The 21,520-nt window shown below is 37.9% G+C and overlaps 1 protein-coding gene across 1 annotated transcript in view; it reads left to right on the top strand.

Annotated features, from left to right (window-relative positions):
* The window catches only part of LOC124805451 (modular serine protease-like), a 220,365-nt gene that overhangs the window by 135,453 nt on the left and 63,392 nt on the right, over positions 1-21,520 (top strand). The window contains exon 7 of the mRNA XM_047266013.1: positions 6,363-6,469. Coding sequence (XP_047121969.1) covers positions 6,363-6,469 — 107 coding nt within the window. The remainder of the gene's footprint in view (positions 1-6,362; positions 6,470-21,520) is intronic.

Raw genomic sequence — 21,520 nt, 5'->3', positions numbered from 1 at the left:
TATATCTAAAAATGCCACAAGAGTATTATTATTCAACATCAAAAGAAAACCAGTGTGGAAGTAAGCCATATAGCGAATATGGATGAAACTCCTCTGATATTTGATGTACCGAGTAACAGAACTGTTGCCAAGAAACGTGTTAGAACTATAAAAACAAGTAGACATGAAAAAATACACTACACTGTTGTCCTTTCATGTTGTGCTGATAGTATTAAACTTAATTCAATGAACGTTTTCAAGCACAAAACATTGCCAAAGCCTTCTGAAATACAACCATGTGGTGGTATTCACATGCATGCAGAGCTTGAAGTTATTCTGGGAGGACTTATTCACATTTGCAACATCTTGATGTCTCAATAAATAAAACATTTAAAGTGTGTATGAGAGAAGAAAGGAACAAATGGATGACAAATGAAACCCAACATGAACTCGTGCCGAAAGGAACTTTAAAATGACCTACAGTCAAACAAGTGTTATCATTGGATAAAACAGTCATGGTCTAGAGAGAGACAAGGCATTATTGTTAAATCTTTCAAGAAGTGCAGCATAAGTAACATTCTTGATGGAAGTAAATACCACCTTATATCTTAGGTGGAGGAGGAAGGAGGAGGAGGAGGAGGGAAGATGAAGTTTTGTGAGGATTTTAAAGGTCACTTCAGTTTTAAAAACTAAAAATTTTTTAAAGTCTGGCTTTGCAATGTAATAATGAAAACAGTAAAAACATTATTTTTTAAAAAATTGCTTCAAAATGAAAGTGCATCTTATAGTCTGTAGCATTTTATCAATATACGGTAGGCCATGAATGCACCCAGTAGTTCATGCTTTGAGTGTCTGGGCAAGACTGAAAGCACCGAGAGTTGAATGGCAGTCCATGCCCACTGGCACAGGTCGCTGAACTCCACCTGTGCCTGCACACTCACCACACCTCACCAGAAGATGATGAGTGACACTCTCCAAAACGTTGTGGAATTTCAACACTGTCATCTGGGTCAAAGCTTGAGAAGACATTGTCAAGAAAGCATATATCATCAAGTAGATCTTGGATGTTACACTGTGCCAAAGTATTGTTTCTTGTGTGCCCTGAACTTGACTGATTAGTGGAGGCACTACTGAGAGGAATCGAGAATCGTGGAGAGGTTTAATGTTAAAATTTACAGAGCTTACTTTCCAAGATGAGTTGGGCAACATAGTATTAAACTAAATCCAATGAATGTTTTCAAGCACAAAACAATGCCAAAGCCTTATGAAATACCACCATGTGGTGGTATTCACATACCTTCCACTTATGTTTCGAAAAATGGTGACAAAGAGAAAATCAGAAAAATTATGTGTCATACAGAGCTTTATTGACAACCATTTTTCCCATATGCACTTTTTTTGTTCTTCTGTAATGACTTAAGCTTCTCACATAAACAATTATTACACAGTGTCATCTTCATTGCCGCTGCTATGCAACTAGCACCACAACAAAACTGAGATGACCAAACTAACCTGTGACCTCTGCATTGATGGCAAAAGAGCTGTGTTGTGTTTCAGACAATTCCTGAATTGGACCAGAAGCAGTGACTAAGCAGTGTCACATTTACTCTAAAATTAACCTTCATTTGTTACAATAAAACTTCGTCTTTACACTTAATAATAATAATAATAATAAACCCCATGGAGGCCCGGGAAAAGAATAGGCCTCCGGTATGTTCTGCCAGCCGTAAAAGGCGACGAAAAGAACAAACCACTAATAGGGCTAACCCCCCTTTTAGTGTGATTAGTTGGTTCAGGACAGAACTAATGAAGCCTCGGACAAGTGCTGTCATGGTCGGGGACGACGCTTGAACCCTATGCCCGTCCACAATGGTAACGACACTGCTAGCCACATGGAAAATGATTTAAATCCAAATAGAGGTGTTTTGCAGGATATGCTTCCCGCAACCACTCTAGAAGGAAAACAAAGACAGAGGATGAGATGGTCAGATGAAGTTAACCGACACCCCATGTTCTGTTATTACCAAGCAACAAACTTAGGAACCAACACAACTGGATACAGATCACAAGTATACACAACATTTATTACCAGATACCCAGAATTACAACTTTTAACAGAACAAAGTCTAGCTGATCAGATTCGTGTAATAATAAAAAATAACAGGATACCCCAGTCAGAATTAGAAAACATCAAACAACAAGTACAACAAATACTGGAACAAAATAATGTGCAATCAGAAGAAGAAGAAAATACAGTAATGGACTCAAACATCCCAGAACAAAAAAAAACAAAGAACAACACGCGTCAATTAAACAATCAGAGGGAAATGAAATCTTAAGACAGCCACCAGAACAAGCACAAATAGAACGCGAAGTGACACACATGTTAGATATAGGAGAAAAATTTCAGCTGGCATATATAGAATACAAAGACACAAATACAGACATTAGACCATTCTTGCATAGACCACCAAATAACCCACAAGTCGTAACAACAATAACAACTATCAACACAATCATACACAACAAAATCAATGAAAATACAACTATGGAAGAGTTACAACTACTGGTTTATAAAGGAGCACTCACTACACTAAATATACACACTAGGCAGAGATCAGAACCAACCAACACACAGAAGAAACCCATAAAACCAGCATGGCAACACAGGCTACAGACCAGAATAGAAAAACTGAGAAAAGACGTCAGACAGCTAACACAATTTATAAGAAATTAAATTACTGACAAAAAACGAAAAAGGTTAGGTAAAATCTCACAACAAGAAGCAATAGAGCAATTAGATGAAAAGAAGCAGAAATTACAAGCAATGGCCAAATGACTTAGGAGATACAAAAAAATTGAAAATAGAAGGAAACAAAACCAAACATTCAACACAAACCAAAAGAAATTTTACCAGACAGTAGATAACACACACATTAAAATAGACAATCCACCGAACATAACAGACATGGAACACTTCTGGAGCAACATATGGTCAAACCCGGTACAACATAACAGGCATGCACGGTGGATACAAGCAGAAACAGATACGTACAAGATGATACCACAAATGCCTGAAGTGATAGTTTTGCAACATGAAGTCGCCCAAGCAATTAATTCTACTCATAATTGGAAAGCCCCTGGAAAAGATAAAATAGCAAATTTCTGGCTAAAGAAATTCACCTCAACACATTCACATCTAACTAAATTATTTAACAATATAATAGAGGGAAACATTCCACGTGGGAAAAATATATTTAAAAACAAAGATGATGTGACTTACCATACGAAAGCGCTGGCAGGTCGATAGAAACACAAACAGACACATACATACACACAAAATTCAAGCTTTCGCAACAGACTGTTGCCTCATCAGGAAAGAGGGAAGGAGAGGGAAAGACGAAAGGAAGTGGGTTTTAAGGGAGAGGGTAAGGAGTCATTCCAATCCCGGGAGCGGAAAGACTTACCTTAGGGGGAAAAAAGGATGGGTATACACTCGCGCACACACACACACACACATATCCATCCACACATATACAGACACAAGCAGACGTATTGGTCTTTAAATATGTCTGCTTGTGTCTGTATATGTGTGGATTGATATGTGCGTGTGTGCGAGTGTATACCCGTCCTTTTTTCCCCCTAAGGTAAGTCTTTCCGCTCCCGGGATTGGAATGACTCCTTACCCTCTCCCTTAAAACCCACTTCCTTTCGTCTTTCCCTCTCCTTCCCTCTTTCCTGATGAGGCAACAGTCTGTTGCGAAAGCTTGAATATTACTGGAACATACCCACACAAAATCACACATTTGCTATACATGGATGATCTAAAACTACTGGCAGCAACCAATCAACAACTCAACCAATTACTAAAGATAACAGAAGTATTCAGCAATGATATAAATATGGCTTTTGGAACAGACAAATGTAAGAAAAATAGCATAGTCAAGGAAAACACACTAAACAAGAAAATTACATATTGGATAACCACAGCGACTGCATAGAAGCGATGGAAAAAACAGATGCCAATAAATATCTAGGATACAGACAAAAAATAGGAATAGATAATACAAATATTAAAGAAGAACTAAAAGAAAAATATAGACAAAGACTAACAAAAATACTGAAAACAGAATTGACAGCAAGAAACAAGACAAAAGCTATAAATACTTGTGCTATACCAATATTGACCTACTCATTTGGAGTAGTGAAATGGAGTGACACAGACCTAGAAGCACTCAATACACTTACACGATCACAATGCCACAAATATAGAATACATCACATAAATTCAGCAACTGAAAGATTCACATTAAGCAGAAAGGAAGGAGGAAGGGGATTTATCGACATAAAAAACCTACATTATGGACAGGTAGACAATTTAAGAAAATTCTTTATAGAACAAGCAGAAACTAGCAAAATTCACAAAGCAATCACTCATATAAATACATCGGCTACACCACTGCAATTTCATAACCACTTCTACAACCCTTTAGATCACATAACATCAACAGATACGAAGAAAGTATATTGGAAAAAGAAAACACTACATGGCAAGCACCCGTATCATCTAACACAGCCACACATCGATCAAGACGCATCCAACACATGGCTAAGAAAAGGCAATATATACAGTGAGATGGAAGGATTCATGATTGCAATACAGGATCAAACAATAAACACCAGATATTACAGCAAGCATATTATTAAAGATCCCAATACCACAACAGATAAATGCAGCCTTTGCAAACAACAAATAGAAACAGTAGATCACATCACAAGTGGATGTACAATACTAGCAAATACAGAATACCCCAGAAGACATGACAATGTAGCAAAAATAATACATCAACAGCTTGCCTTACAACATAAACTTATAAAACTTGTTCCCACATACAAGTATGCACCACAAAATGTACTGGAGAACGATGAATACAAATTATACTGGAACAGAACCATTATAACAGATAAAACGACACCACATAACAAACCTGACATCATACTCACCAATAAAAAGAAGAAATTAACACAACTAATCGAAATATCCATACCCAATACAACAAATATACAAAAGAAAACAGGAGAAAAAATTGAAAAATACATCCAACTGGCTGAGGAAGTCCAGGACATGTGGCATCAGGATAAAGTTGACATTATACCAATTATACTATCAACTACAGGAGTCATACCACACAATATCCACCAGTACATCAATGCAATACAGCTACATCCAAACTTATATATACAACTACAGAAATCTGTAATTATTGACACTTGTTCAATTACCCGAAAGTTCCTAAATGCAATGTAACATATACCGTACAGTTAAAAGTAAGTCACACTTGATGAAGGTCCGCGTCACTTTCAATTTTTAACCAGACTTAACGTCTGAGAAAGTAAAGAAATAATAATAATAGGCAATGTTGCTGCAAACTTCAGTTGCAATGAATAATACGATTTATCACTTTCAGTTTTATACAGGACTGCATTGCTAGTAGCAATGCCACAAAACTCTCTCTGTTTTCCCTTTTCTTTTGATGTAAGTTCTGGTTAAACTTTCAAATTTCAGCAAATTTTTATTTAGATGCAGGTGCTTTAAACTTTTCAAAGAGACATCTATTAATTTATGATTTTTGGAGTAGTGTTCATGTATTTTGTGTAAATGTTTCTTGGATGGATATTAATGTAATTAGATTATTAAATTTATTTATAGAAACTACCACACATAAGTAAATGTTCAAATCTTGAAGTTTTGTTTAAAAAGTTACCATGTGAATAAAAATAAATCCATAATCCAAACAGTTTTTATCCATAGATTATGATGTTGTTCCATGTTGATTTGTATAAGTAGCTTCACATAGATATACAATAACTTCACAGCAAAATATTGTCTTTAACACATAATAATGTTAACCTTTCAAGAACTGATACAGAAGTGAACATTTTATTTATAACATTAATTCTTTTCATCACATCAGTATTCATAGAGATCTCAACAGTGTAATCCTGAATCTCTCCCAGGTGCTGGCCATTGGTTGACTATCTGTAATGATTACCCTGATGCACACCACATCTGTACATGACCACTGGATTGCACTGCCAGGAACGTCTGTGCCCCACATGTAACAAACACAAAATACACTACTTTAATAAATCAAACAATATTTACACAGTATACATACAAATAACTAATTGTTGCCTACCTGATGTTGCTCATGTGGGGAAAGATGGTGTTGTTTCAGTTAATAAATTTGAAGCACTTGAAGCCTACTACAAGTTTTTGATGTTAGAGTATCCCATGAAATCACATAACTAAATACATTTTGTTATAGAATTTGTCTTGTATTAGGATTGCGAAGAATGCTACATGGTTACTGCTTTTACAGCTGCTCATTGTTTTACACAATCAACTAATCCTAAAGATTACATGATTGGAGCAGGCAAATACCACAGAGGGTGGGATATAAAGGATCCAATGGAGCAACGACTTGAAGTGAGTAAAAGTTCATTACATATTTGTATTCATTTTAGATAGTATAATTTTAAGTGGAGTGTAATCACAGGTGTTACAGGTTTCTTACTTTAAGAGTACACACAAAAAAATTCCTGGACAGCATGTTGTTTAACTTTTAAATCTGAAGAGTAGATGGATAAATGTATATGCCTTGAAGAGCATGTGTAAAGGAGACACAGGCAGAAGAGATCAGTGTTGCACTACAAATACAGTCACTTTGGTTTGTGGAAATTTTTGTTCTGTGGAAGAGTGTGAGCTACTGTTAAAGGGATGTAGTTGCAATGTGAGTATTTTTTTATGAAAACTGTAATTTCAGAGTAATAAGGAAGCTTACCAAACAAAACATCAGTCTCCCTCAAAATGGAACACACTTGTTGCTTTCAAGCACTCTGGTTGATGCAGAATGGAACCAGGCAGTCATGTGACTGCTGTCGTAAGTCATGAGAGTGAAGTGGCATGTGTTTGTGTGTGGTGGGGGGGAGGGGTGGCATGCACGTTCATACTAGCTTTGTGTACAGAATTGGTGCAGTAAGAATGTATCAACATGGAGACATCACTGAAAGCCGGAAGGGAGCTATCATGTTTAGACATCCCTGTGGCAGTACCATGGAACAAGTTGCCCATTTTTTTAGTGTATGAACACAGATTGTCCAAAGTGTCTACATGGAATCCTATACCACTCAGATTCATGTCACCATGGTGTAAGAACAGTGATTATTAAAAGATGGTAACTGACATGAGATATGGGAGGCTAGTGGACACCTTGTCAGTGACAGTTTCACACCTTACGGGAATTGCTGCTGCCGTTCTGGCTATAGTTCGATCTTTGATATTTTGGGGGGTGTTTTTTATACTATGACTTGGGCCCGCTGATTCAGATTACCTTGAACAGGAGACAGAATTGTTATTGTATGATTGTCAGTGACCAAGTCTTGCTGTTTTCTTCTACATCTTCATGATGAATATGCTGTGGTCGACTCTGTCTTCCAAATTGACAACAGCCATGGTAACATGGCTGCTCATGTATGTTCCTTGCTGTTGAAACATGTACCTTGTCTGATGAATACTGACTAGCCCACTAAATTGGATGACGATATTACTGTAGATGATGTCTGGGACTACTTGGAACAGTGGGTGGACTGTAGGAATCAATGTAAACACAATTTGTTTGCTCTAAAATTTATAATCACCAAACTGAATTAAGATGATTCCATAAGATACACTAACATGGAGAGCAGCATGAAACCTGTCATTTGACCAAAGGCGGTGGTGGTGGCGGCAGCAGCAGCAGCAGCAGAAACAACAACAACAATAACAACAATGCTGTAGGTTGTATTCCATTATGTTAGTATGAGGTCTGCTGCAGGCAACTAACTCTTTGAGTAGTGTGCTTATAAAATAGTGAATTTTTATAGTGTTCCCAGCTATATTTTATTTCTAAGGAGTATACTGGGTGCTTGGCAATGACCATGCAAGCTAACATCAGATTTGAAACTTAAATATCTGTTCACTTTGTCCTTGGTTTCTTTGGGACTTTATTCTCTGACCTCACATTCCACTTGTGTATCTTTGCCCCTGTATACATTTCTGTCTTCAATTTCTATTGGATCAATATTTGCTGCTTCTAGGTCCACTTTGACTTGTGTGATCCATGGTATTTTTGATTTGACACCTTGTATTTATGTTAGAATTCTCTTGCAATGGAAAATCCAAGTTGGAATGTAACAATATTATGAGAATATGTTCTTAATATTGTTAAAATTCTCTTTGTGAGTGGTTTTGGTGATAACCATCTGCTGATATGTTTGACAGCTTCTCTATAGGTTTCCTAGAGTCTTGTCAACTTTGGGCTGAGAATTTTTCTCACGATTTTCCTTTCTCCCTTCACTATAATTTCCATGTCACTTTTTGTATGGAGTGTTAGTGTCTCACTTGCATACAGAATTTAAGGCTTGATTAGTGTGTCTGACTTTTGTGTGAAGGGACATGCATTTTTTTGTTATATACGTGCTGTGTCTTACTGAATGCTCTCTTCATTTTTTGTGGTCGAGTCTTCTGTGTGATGTTTTCTCCTCCTGTAGGTTAAAGGATTTCACATACATACTTGAAGTGTGCATCTCTGTTTATTTTGCCACATTTTGTGTCTAATTTCTTATGTTTAATTTTGAGCAGAAAAATTCAGACTTCTTGAAAGACACTTACAGTCCAACTTGTTCCATGCATTCCTTTAGTACATCTATTTGTTTGGTTGCTGTTGCTTCATTGTCTGATAGTATGGCCAGGTCATCTGCGAAAGCTAGGCTTGATATTTCTATTTTGTCTTGGCATCTTCCTAGTCATGTAGGTTTCCAGTGTGCTTGAGTTTTCAGCTCTTTTTCCCATTCCATCATTACTTTGTCCAGGAAGAAGTTGAATAATAGTGGCAATAATCCGTCACCTTGACACACTCATGAAGGGATCAGAGATTTCACTCATGAATTTAACTTTCGATGTTGCATCAGCTAATGTCTGTCTGATTAATCGTAGTGTTTTAGGGTCGAGTCCCTGTTCTTCTAAGATGTTGAACAAGGATTGTCGGTCAAGAGAATCATACACTTACTTGAAATCTATGGTGATGCAAATGATTGGTGCATTCCTGATGGCCTTGTATTTTAGAACTGTTTCCAGTTGAGGATTTGTTCTGTGCATGAACAACTGGGGCAAAAGCCTACCTGGTATTCACTAATTTTGTGTTATAACTGTTCTTGTATTCTCTGGAGAAAGCGTGCTGAGAAAATTTTGTACGTGACTTGTAGCAGGGAGGTTCCTCTGCAGTTGTTCACATTCGTCTTATCTCCTTTCTTGTGCAGTGGATGGATAAGTGCACATTTCCAGTTCTCAAGAATTTTTTCTGTTTGCCAGATGGTAGAGATTATTCGCGTAAGCTTCTATAGTGACTTTGGTCCAAGGTTCTTTAGTAATTAGGCAATGAGGCCATAATAATCATCCAATTTTACAAAATCATAACTATTATGTTATTTGCGATATGTGCATGAACAATGTACTGTTGGAAAAAGCAAACTCTTGGGTTTTTACATGGTTCCTGATAGGTAGCAGCAGTGTGCACCCACTTCAGTTCTAGTAAAAATGGTGTCATGGTAACAGAAAGAGTTCTGTGTTCTATGTTTTGCACAGAGCAGGTCAGTAACAACTGTTCAGCATGACTTTCATATTTGGTATGGTGCGGAGCCTCCTAAAGCACAGAACATTAAATGTTGTGTAAAGGCAAATCACCATGCTTTCCCCGAGTGTCTGACAGTTTTTTTAATAAAATCCATTATGGAGTCGAGGTAGCAGTTGTCGTTATACTGGTTATCACTGTTAGCATTCAACTGTGATTCTTATACATATATTTTAACAATGCATTTCAAGAGACAATGCTCTCATCATCAGGTTGTAAAGTCTATGTCATGAAATTAAACGGACTAAAAAGACAAAATACCATCACAAATAGTTGGGATGTCCATAGAGTAAAACAGAATTAAAAGTATATTGGACTGTGGGTCCTCGTCTTACATTGAAGTTGTTGACACAATTTGATGGCCGTTCCATAGTTACCAAGTATGCTGTCGCACTGTGCTGGCTCGGGAGCTGTTGTGGACTGACGTGCCTAGGTGTTGTGGCGTGGTTACAGCCGTGTGCTTGACGGTAATGCTATGCTATTGGGCACCTTATTTCCTTATTGCATTGGTCTGCCATCGTTAGCCTCTCGCAACTCCGTCAGTGACATGCTACCAGTTTAAAGTCGCATACCTACCCTGAAATAATTCTAAAAACCCGCTAAAAAATCTCATTTCTTTAAAATTATCTTGTGCATTTAGAATATTGCTTTGTTTCTTTTCATGGATAGCTATCTCGAATTCCTCTAGTAAATCAAGTTTCCTCCCTTTCTTTTCTACATGCAATATTTCTACGTTATCTTCTATTCTATTAAGGGGATGGCCTGTTTCATATATATGGTTCGCAACAGCTGATTTGTCATAATTTCCTAACCTGAATGCATCTTTATGTTCATTATACCGGATCGCAAATGATCTTCCTGTCTGCCCTATATATTTTGCATCACAAGTTCTGCACTGAATCTTATAAACTCCCGATCTTTCAAACTTATTTCTCTTCTCGCCAATATCGTGCTTAAGGCTATACCTCACTAGGTTATTAGTCTGAAAAGCTATTTTAACATCGTATGGCTCAAAAATATTTGCTATCTTTTGTGAGACTGTTCCGTAGTATGGCATCGTGATAATTTTCTCTTTCTCTCTATCAGGTTTTTTCTTTTTGCGCTTATTACTTTTCCATAACAGTTTTTTAACCATATCTATTCTGTAACCGTTATTCATCGCTATTCTCTTAATGGTACTAATTTCAGTCTCCCTATCTTTTTTGCTCATAGGTATATTGACTGCCCTATGCACGAGACTACGGAAAGCAGCTTCTTTATAAGTCTGCGGATGGCATGAATCATTCAGGATCACGGCATCAGTCGTAGTTTGTTTTCTATAAACGGAGAACGCATGTTTGTTGCCCTGCTTTTTTATATTCATGTCCAGGAACTGTAAACAATTGTCAGTCTCATACTCCATGGTAAATTCTATTTTGTTATGTGCGTCGTTGAACTTTTTTACTATTTCCTCAATGTCCTCACAGGAACCATCGACAAGTAACAGAGTGTTGTCAACATAACATTTGTGATAAACAATTTTATCCATAATGTTATCGTCAGAATTTAGAACTTTATCTTCAAGGTCATTGATAAAAATGTCCGCCATAGTTCCTGAAATACTGGACCCCATGGCTAACCCATCGTCCTGAATATAAAATTTGTTACTAAATGTAAAATAATTAAAACTTGTAATGAGCTGTAGGAGTTCAATAAATTCAATTGTCTCTTGCATTGAAATTTTACCGTATTTAAGGAAATTTCTCTTAATGATTTCTATAGTTTCGTTAACCGGAACACTGGAGTATAAGTTCTTAACATCCAACGAAACCAAACAGGAAGTGTCAGTGACTGGCGTATCTTTAATTTCACCTATCATGGTCATGCTACCACGCACCGAATAGTTATTTTTATACACGTAAGTCTTTTTCAGAATTTGGTTCAACAATTTTGTTATTTTATATGCTGGACTATTTTGACCGTTAACAATCGGACGAACCGGATGCAGATCTTTATGTATCTTCACCTATGATCTTAATTTGGGGGCCGTTGGATTCATGATAACACATCTTCTTTTTTCGGCTTCTGTCAGCAGGAAGTGTGTGCGTTTAAGAACATTTTTGAGTTTAATTTGGAAATTGGCTGTTATGTCTTTCGGAATTTCCGTAATGCCATTTTCGACAAAAAACGCTAAGGTCTTCGAAACGTACTCCTCCTCTTTTAATATTACGGCCATATTCCCCTTATCCGCTTTCGTGGTAATAGCTTTCACTTCATTAAGTTTTTTAAGACACAGATGTCGAACGCATTAACCTTAGTTTCACAAGGAGTCTGCAGATATCAGTTTGCTGTGCAGCTCAACAGCTCGACATGCCCCCGATGTCCATCTGGTATGTGTTGCAGCAACATTTACCCGTGAAACCATACAAAATTCAACCACTGCAAACCCTTCGTGAAAGTGACAAACAACATGTGGAACTCTGTGCTTTCATTTTTGGCAAGATGGAGGATGACAGTTTTCTTCCATGCTTAGTGTTTAGTGATGAGGCAACATTCCATTTAAATGGAAAGGTGAACCATCATAATGTGAGGATATGGGGTACAGAACAACCACATGAAGTTGTATAACATGAGGGGTGCTATCAAAAATTTAATGTGTTTGTGCAGCTTCACGAGAAGAGGTGTATGGTCCAGGTTTCTTTGCCAAGAACAGGAAGTGCACATCTTGATATGCTTGAGAACTTCCTTTTCCCACAGTTGGAGACTGGTTCAAATGACTTCATTTACCAACAGGATGGGGCACTGATGCTCTGACATCTGGAAGTGTTGGAATTGTTAAATCGAAGGATTACTGAATGATGGATCGGTGACACTGGACCAAATGATTCAGCCTTACATTACTGGCCTCCAAGGTCACAGGACATGACTGTATTTGATTATTTCTTGGGGGGGGTTTATAAAAGACGTCTTATGTGCATCCATTACCAACAATGATAAATCAACTGAGGCTTTGCATAACAGCAACTGTGGAAGCTGTAACCAAAGATATGGTTGCTGCAGTGTGGGAACAATTTGAATACCACATTGACATATGCCATGCATCTCAAGGGAGGCATATTGAACATCTATGAGAAGTTATGGAAAAAAAATTTTAAGTTACCCGTTGTGATATTCGCTATTTTTGGCTTAATTTAAACAGCAAATACGAGTAGTTAATACTTTCAGCCAGAAGGCAAATACTTGTTTGTAAATAATGATTAATGTATAATGAAGCGTCGCATAGCGACGGTGGAATTTTCTAGATAATGTAATTCGTCGTCTTTGGGCGGCAATAAAAACAGAAAAATACGGATAGATATACGATCCTTCACTATTTTGTTCGAGGGAAAACAAATTAAGCCTTGAGCGCTAAGAAGACTTTTACTGTTTTTCTCGAGTAAGACGGACGCAGATTTGTGGCGGTCTGATCTAATTATTTTTACTAAATAAATAAAAACGTGTTCCGTCTAAGTTTTGAGTGAAGTGTAGGAAGAAGAACTGTTGTAACTTACCGTGACGAAGCACGAGCGACTCAAGAGGACAATGGCTATATAAAAGAGCGCTCAATGGACATGATACGGACATAAAAATCTACCGTCATTGTTGTATTAAGCTTAAGGTACGATATATGTTTTAGTTATAATAAATATTTGTTCTGGGAATACTGAATCATTTAGCAGTGCTCATTCCTATTATCTCCTCAGTATTATTTTCATTTTAATTATGCATTTTGCTAATATTACAGACTCCAAGATCAGCAGTCCAATGTGCGTGTTACATTGATAAAAAGAAAACTGTTTTATCGTCTTCTTGCATCAGCTTTAATATCGAATTTCCCTTTTGTGTGATGTTACAGTTGTTTTTGCGCCCTTAAGAACTTTCTGGTCCCTTAGGAAATTTTTTTTGTCATAACAATAACTTCACAACCGGGTATGATCGTATCTACGATCATGAAGTAATTAGAAAGACGATAACGCAATTTCTTAATCAATAGCACGCTAGTTGAGACTGCCTCAAGCCACGCGAAACTGCAAGTAAAAACTAATCACATCTCAATATGCAATATTTTATGACAATGGTCAATCCATGATTCTTACGCCAATTGTGATTGATAAAACAGTAAGCTAAATCTTAATTTCCAACTTTCCATTGAATAGCAACATCACTTCTATTTTGTAACATCACACTTGGCGCCCGAACAGGGACTTGACCAAAAATTAGTTCAAATTCTTGGAAAATTTTCTATGTGCTTGTGTTAATAAATATTCTGTCGTTTCATGTACACATCGTATCTCTGTGAGAATAACGGTCAATAATGCAGTTTAATTACCGAGAGAAAAGAAAAGAAAAGAGACGTGAATTTGCTGAGACAACATAGCGGTATTCAAGCCATCAAAAAGTAAGTCAGAATTTTGCATATGCAGTGTAGTGCTTCAGTAGCAACGTTGCTTTTCCAAGTCGATCCACATCCTTTCTATCTCCTTCCCGCTATAGAAAATCTGCTTTATTTTATCTTTCAAAGTAAAATTCTTCGTAGTCTGATAATAGAAATTATTTCTCCCCATTGTTAGTATACCTGTATTGCATTTTCAACATGGTGGATAGTGTGCGCAATTTGCAGTGAAGAGCATCTTCATTCATTTGTCTGAAACGGTTAGGTTCCATCTTGTCTTCTTGCCAGATAGAATTTCATTTGTTGCTCACGCGAGAGTGGTGCTCTTAGCGGACTCACCACGTCACTGACAAACGACGAAAGCCTTACGTAGCACGTGATTTACTAACGAAAATGGCAGATAGTAAACAGAGACAGGTGACAACAGGAGACGGGAGTGAAGACGTTAATAGTATTCCATACCCTTTACGATCGCGAACGGTAGGTTCCCGTGTGGAAACTGAACTAACCATGTCTGTAACAGGGGAAAGTGACCCTAAAGTCCAAATTCTTCCCGCTGCAGCTACAAATGACCTCGGTGCGTTAATGGAAATGCTGAAACAACAGTTTGACGCAGTAAATGAGACTATAAAAACACAAAATGAGACTGTTAACGCCCGATTAGATGCTGTAAGCGAATCAGTAAAAACACAAAATGAGACTGTTAACGCCCGATTAGATGCTGTAAGCGAATCAGTAAAAACACAAAATGAGACTGTTAACGCCCGATTAGATGCTGTAAGCGAATCAGTAAAAACACAAAATGAGACTATAAAAACACAAAATGAGACTGTTAACGCCCGATTAGATGCTGTAAGCGAATCATTAAAAACACAGCTAGGCACAATCAAAACAGATCTGCATAAAGAAATTACGGCTGAATTAAATACCCATTTGGGTGAGTTGCAAACTAAGATCAGTGATCAAATTCAGAAAATGCAGAAACAGGTGAAAAGTGAAATAGCTGAAGTATCTGGAACATTAAGCACAAAAATTCAGGCAGCTACCAAAGAAATAAACTCAGTTAGAAATGCAGTATCTGACATTGAAGGTGTAGTGGAGGATCTGTCGAGGCAGATAGACTCAATCAATATTGAAGAACAGGTTAAGAGCACCGTGAAAGCACACGCGGAGGCATTGTCGGAACACTACAGTGAATGGATAAAGGGTAAAGATATTTTTATCGAAAAGAAGGTCAGGGAGGAGCTTAGGGAGACTGTCAAGGATGTAACTTACGAAATCTTAGCTGCTCCTGGTAAGTCGGGAGACACAGTAGTTTCTGAATTGGGACAGATTCGGAGGACACTTACACGGGATCTTCCCGAGTGGAAGCAGCAAGTAGTGGACGAAGTCAGAATGCTGAGAAACTGGGTAGAAAATCCGCACACGCATACGCAAACTATAGGGAACAACTCTTTAGACGGTGACGAATGTCAGTCAACTCCTTATCGTTCACCGCCTGATTACATGCAAAACAACAGTCCTGTTGAGTCCCGAGTAGGGAAACTAAATGATCCGCCCACAATTGTGAGTTTAATGCAAGAGGAAAGTGTGATTAAGCATCGCACTTTTCCTGTTTTTCATCCGCAGAAGCGAGAAATACACCCCATCGTGTTCCTAAAGAATTTTTCCGGCATATTTCCCAGGAGCTGGACAGACAGACAGCGTATTCAGTTCGTCACTGGCTTTATTTCTGGTGATGCAGCATTATGGGGAACGGAAATGGTAGACACGTGTAGGAATTATGAAGAGTTTGAGAAAATGTTCTTGGCAAAATTTTGGAGTAATGGGGTACAGCAAAGATTAAGGAAGGAGGTGTATGGTGCGGAAATTTTCAATGAGAAGCATGGAAGTCTCCGGCGATACTTTGAGAAGTATCTAGCAAAAATTAAATTCTGGGATTCTCCGATTTCTTCCAAGGACGTAATTATGATTCTCAAAAGCAAACTCCCTGTGTCTATTAGAGAGAAATTAGTAAATGTGTCCGAAGAAGACACGGATGTATTCCTTTCTGTGCTGGATTCCTTAGATTTAATTAGCGAGGATGTGCGCTCCAAGGTTGGCAGCGGCAAATTCTTCCCTGGCAGCCAGCAGAATGCATCGCACGCGGACAACAATGCGCCCAAGGAGAGAGCGAGCTACTGCGACCGCTGTTGCCAACCTGCCAGCGGTTATCAAAACGCAAACGGCAATAACTTTAAACGGAAGCAGAAAACCAATTACAGTAATCAGCAGAGATACCACCCAATTTACAACCACCAGGTACAACATCAGTACGGAAACCCACCCTTTAATTCTGCGCCTGAGCAGCATGGAAATTCTCCACAAACTAGTGGTAATTTTTCAAATGGGCCAGTGTACAATCAAAGTTATAGGTCGAAATATAGCAAGTGGCATGGGCAAGGCGGAGGCCACCCAGCACAACATAAGAACAACTATTCACAGGATAGAGGACCGCGGAACAATTTTCAAATGGCACCAAATGCGAACTTTCCTTCACAAGGAAATGGTTTTGCCGGCAACCAAAAGATCGGGCGACATCAGCCTTCTCAAGTATTCTATTCACAAGTGAATGCACCCAGTGGATTTTACCCCTTTACACCGGCATTTGTACCACATAACCAGCACCAATATGAAACGGAACAAACACTTAAGGCCATGAATGACAAACAGGTTAAACATCCTGCGGAAAATTAGAGGCAGCACCTTTCAGCCTCCTAGAGGTCGCTGCCGGTTCCAGTGGGGGTACTAACGAATACTCTGATTCTGAGTATGTTAATGCGATACGGTACGACCATGAGACCGACTTACGAGATGACCTTGCACCTGGCCTAGAAGCTCAAGACATTAATGACATTTATGATGAACAGGTCCAGGCTTCGATTAAGATTTCTATTGCCAACATTCCTGTCACAGCCATTGTTGATACAGGAGCAAACATCAATGTGATGTCATCATGTCTCTTCAGACAGGTGTCTTCTGTTTCAAAAGTTTTATCATTGCCGATTCAGGGTTGCTCCATATCGGGAGCGACTGGTCCATTGAAACAGAGAGTTAGTTTACAGACACAGCCTCAACTGCATATAGAATCTGTTTCGGTTTCCTGCCTCTTGCGTACTGGAAATTTCCTTGTGTGAGCTGTTAATGATAAGTATTGTGTTGAACAGCGCACTGACTACATGGTAAAAGCTACTATATGTAAACTTTAAGTATTAAATGCTATGTATGAAAAAATTGTTTATAGTGATGGACATGAACTGATATTTCTTCAACAAGCTGAAGCAGGAAATTGAGGTTGCACCAAGAATTTCAATTTAATTTTAAGTTAGTAATAAGAAAAAAAAGTGCTTGCGAGGTGATTGCCCGGAGCTAAATAAAATATGTAAAGGTGAGAAATGGAGGAGGATGCGTAAATAAGCATTTCTCTCAAGGTACAAGAATATTTATAGATTTATTTTTAGTAATGTAAGTACTTGAAGTTCTGTAGTAAAAGCCCAAATTACCTGCTTAAAAAAAAGGGGTACATGGTCAAACAGTCCAGACAGTGGACAGGAGTAGAAGAAATAGCTTAAAGTTCAGTTAAAGCGTGCTGTTAAATGGAAAAAACAAGTGGTAACCCGCATGTGTTCACGCAAGGAGACAAAAAGCTGTAGTAAACTAAGTAAGGTGAAATACAGTACAAATGGAGGCAAACCATGAAGCATCAATAATGTAGCGTAAGTACTCCACGAGGCCATTAATTGCTATGAAAGTAAACTATTTCCCTGTGATCTGAGCCCAATGTAAAGAGTATATGAGGAATGTTAGCTGACGAATTGATTTCAGTAGAATCAAGTTACTAAATAACCACACAGCAAGCCCCCTGTATCATAAATAAGTCCAAGTAAAGATCTTCAGAAGATTTGTAGTGTAATCTAGCGACCATTCAATACCCTAATTGAAGGCTAATCTAAAGAACAAGCAATGCAGTGATATTTAAACTTAATATTGACTATAACCTGAGTAAGACGTAGAAGTAGCAAAGCATGCTGTAAGGAAGGAGGTTGAAGTTTATATATGTGCCTATGTTTATTAAGATAATTTTATTTACATGCAGATTTTATTGCAAAAATGTCTCCTAAGACACTCCTCTTATGAAATCCATTTTCCTTCTGCCCGTTCCTTTTGATCCTGGTTCATTAACCCAGACCAAGGGTCGACTTGTAAAAGGCACGTGTGCTTCGAAGCAAAGCAGTGCTTATGAGAAATGAGACACGTAGCGTGATGAACTTCGCTAGCTTTGGTAATGTTTGTTATGGACCGGTTGCGTAAACCCAGTGAACTGTCGGTAATTCCATTCATGCAAAAAAAAAAAAAAAAAATAGTAGACACGCGTTACCCTATTTTTTTTTTAACAGAGAACGATTGCTGAGTACATGAAGCGAAGAGGGAGACCTATTGTTATCCAGTCTGCCCTCAAATTTATATATAAAAAAAAAAAAAAAAAAAAAGATTCAGCGTTAAATGCGTACTCGTTATGTAGTAGATATGCTGCGTGGCAGTAGAAAATGATCTTGGGTGCACTAAAGAATAAATGCAACGAGTGTTGCGAAGCCTGTAGTTCTCATAATGAGGAGATGAGCACTTAAAAGAAAGTTTGAAAGAATATTTTTAGGTTCACTAGTGAAAGCAAATCTTGAGATATAAAGAGTCCATTCATAAAGCAGTTGTTCACTGGACTTAACAAAAGGAGTGACCATTAATTGTAAATATTAGCTCGTAAGTGATATTTTGTAAATAGTAGAATATAAGTCTTTCTATACCAGTGGAGGAAACGTGCAAAATTGATTGTTTTGTAAATGAACTCCATCGGCGAAGGAACTAAGCACGAATGCTGTGTGAAGATGCACACTAAAGTGCGACGTGCATAATAAAAATAACTGTTCACTGTATACTAGTGGTAGTGTTGTACTGCAAGTGTAAAAAAGAAGTCAAGGCTACGACAACAGGTGCAACGCAAAGTTCAGTGTTGTTCTAAGTGCAGCGACAGCTAAAACATTCGTCGTCACTTACCTGTGAGCCTCATGGGAGGCAGTTGACAGAGAAGTATGGAGGCAGCTTCAGTGTCTGGCTCCTCCGATGGAAAACGCGCGCGAGGTGTTTGTATCGATGCACTCGTGTGATACGAAGTTCACAAAAAAAAAGGAGCACTCGACGACCACCAGCTCTGTTACAGCCTGAGCGCGAACGGATACTGAGTGTTGGAGCTCACGCAACACTGTGCAGCTGCTGTGAGTGGCTGACGTGTGGGTGACGAAACAATCCAAACTTTAAACTGCTAAGCGCCATGACTTCCATCGTACATACTGGAGGAAAGACATTTGTACACTTGTGTGACTACATTTTCATATGTAAATTATGCAATTTTCTTGAGTTAAAGTTAAGATGAGTGAGAAGTAGATTGTTAGATTACTCAGACCTTAAAGCCATTAATACCGGCACTCCTGAACACTGCTAAAATGAATTATAATCCTGTCTCTTGATGGACAAAGAAAATGAATGTGCACTATAGGAAGACCCTAAACTCCAGACCAGTCCCGATCCTTAATAAATGTATCCAGTAGCTTGTAAGTCATACTAATAATTTTCCACTTCTTCTGTTTCATATTGTAAATAAAAACCCGGGAAGCCACTTGAATTCCTGGCACCACAGTGGAAAGGACAGATGTACTGCATGATGAACGCCGTAGACAGCTAACACAGAAAGTGAAAGCATCACGGAGTGTAGTGCTACGTTATTAAACTGTAATTGAACCACAAGGAGTCAACAGATGCTCGAACATTGTCCACTCTAGTTTAGTGAAAATAAGCACTCACTGTACTTATGTATTAGTTGTTAAGCTCAAGAGAAAGTAATTTCTGAATTCTATCCCCTGAAGAGCGAAATGAACGTTCACTTATTGTTATAAGCAAATATGGACCAAACTTAAAAATGCACATAAATGTTAGTCTTGGTATTATGGAATGAAGTGACTGATGAACAAAGAATGAAAAACTTTATTTTGAAAAATGATAAATATCTGATATATGTTTATAAATGTAATTTCAATTTAAGTACATGGTACGCCAGTAACATTATGTAAATGTCACACCAAAAATCACGAATATCTCATGAGGACATGAGGATCGAGGTAATCCTTCGGCATTCCCTCTCTCCTCATGGGAGGCAATGTGATATTCGCTATTTTTGGCTTAATTTAAACAGCAAATACGAGTAGTTAATACTTTCAGCCAGAAGGCAAATACTTGTTTGTAAATAATGATTAATGTATAATGAAGCGTCGCATAGCGACGGTGGAATTTTCTAGATAATGTAATTCGTCGTCTTTGGGCGGCAATAAAAACAGAAAAATACGGATAGATATACGATCCTTCACTATTTTGTTCGAGGGAAAACAAATTAAGCCTTGAGCGCTAAGAAGACTTTTACTGTTTTTCTCGAGTAAGACGGACGCAGATTTGTGGCGGTCTGATCTAATTATTTTTACTAAATAAATAAAAACGTGTTCCGTCTAAGTTTTGAGTGAAGTGTAGGAAGAAGAACTGTTGTAACTTACCGTGACGAAGCACGAGCGACTCAAGAGGACAATGGCTATATAAAAGAGCGCTCAATGGACATGATACGGACATAAAAATCTACCGTCATTGTTGTATTAAGCTTAAGGTACGATATATGTTTTAGTTATAATAAATATTTGTTCTGGGAATACTGAATCATTTAGCAGTGCTCATTCCTATTATCTCCTCAGTATTATTTTCATTTTAATTATGCATTTTGCTAATATTACAGACTCTAAGATCAGCAGTCCAATGTGCGTGTTACATTGATAAAAAGAAAACTGTTTTATCGTCTTCTTGCATCAGCTTTAATATCGAATTTCCCTTTTGTGTGATGTTACAGTTGTTTTTGCGCCCTTAAGAACTTTCTGGTCCCTTAGGAAATTTTTTTTGTCATAACAATAACTTCACAACCGGGTATGATCGTATCTACGATCATGAAGTAATTAGAAAGACGATAACGCAATTTCTTAATCAATAGCACGCTAGTTGAGACTGCCTCAAGCCACGCGAAACTGCAAGTAAAAACTAATCACATCTCAATATGCAATATTTTATGACAATGGTCAATCCATGATTCTTACGCCAATTGTGATTGATAAAACAGTAAGCTAAATCTTAATTTCCAACTTTCCATTGAATAGCAACATCACTTCTATTTTGTAACATCACACCGTTCATGAAAAAACAAAATTCATTATATATGTTTATTTGTTTCACAGTTTTGCAGTGGGCAGACTTTACTGCCACAACCATGCACTTT

This window comes from Schistocerca piceifrons, chromosome 7 (genome assembly GCF_021461385.2).
Source record: "Schistocerca piceifrons isolate TAMUIC-IGC-003096 chromosome 7, iqSchPice1.1, whole genome shotgun sequence".
NCBI lineage: Eukaryota > Metazoa > Arthropoda > Insecta > Orthoptera > Acrididae > Schistocerca > Schistocerca piceifrons.
Note: the sequence above shows the minus strand (reverse complement) of the source record. Positions and strands in the feature narration are given on the sequence as shown.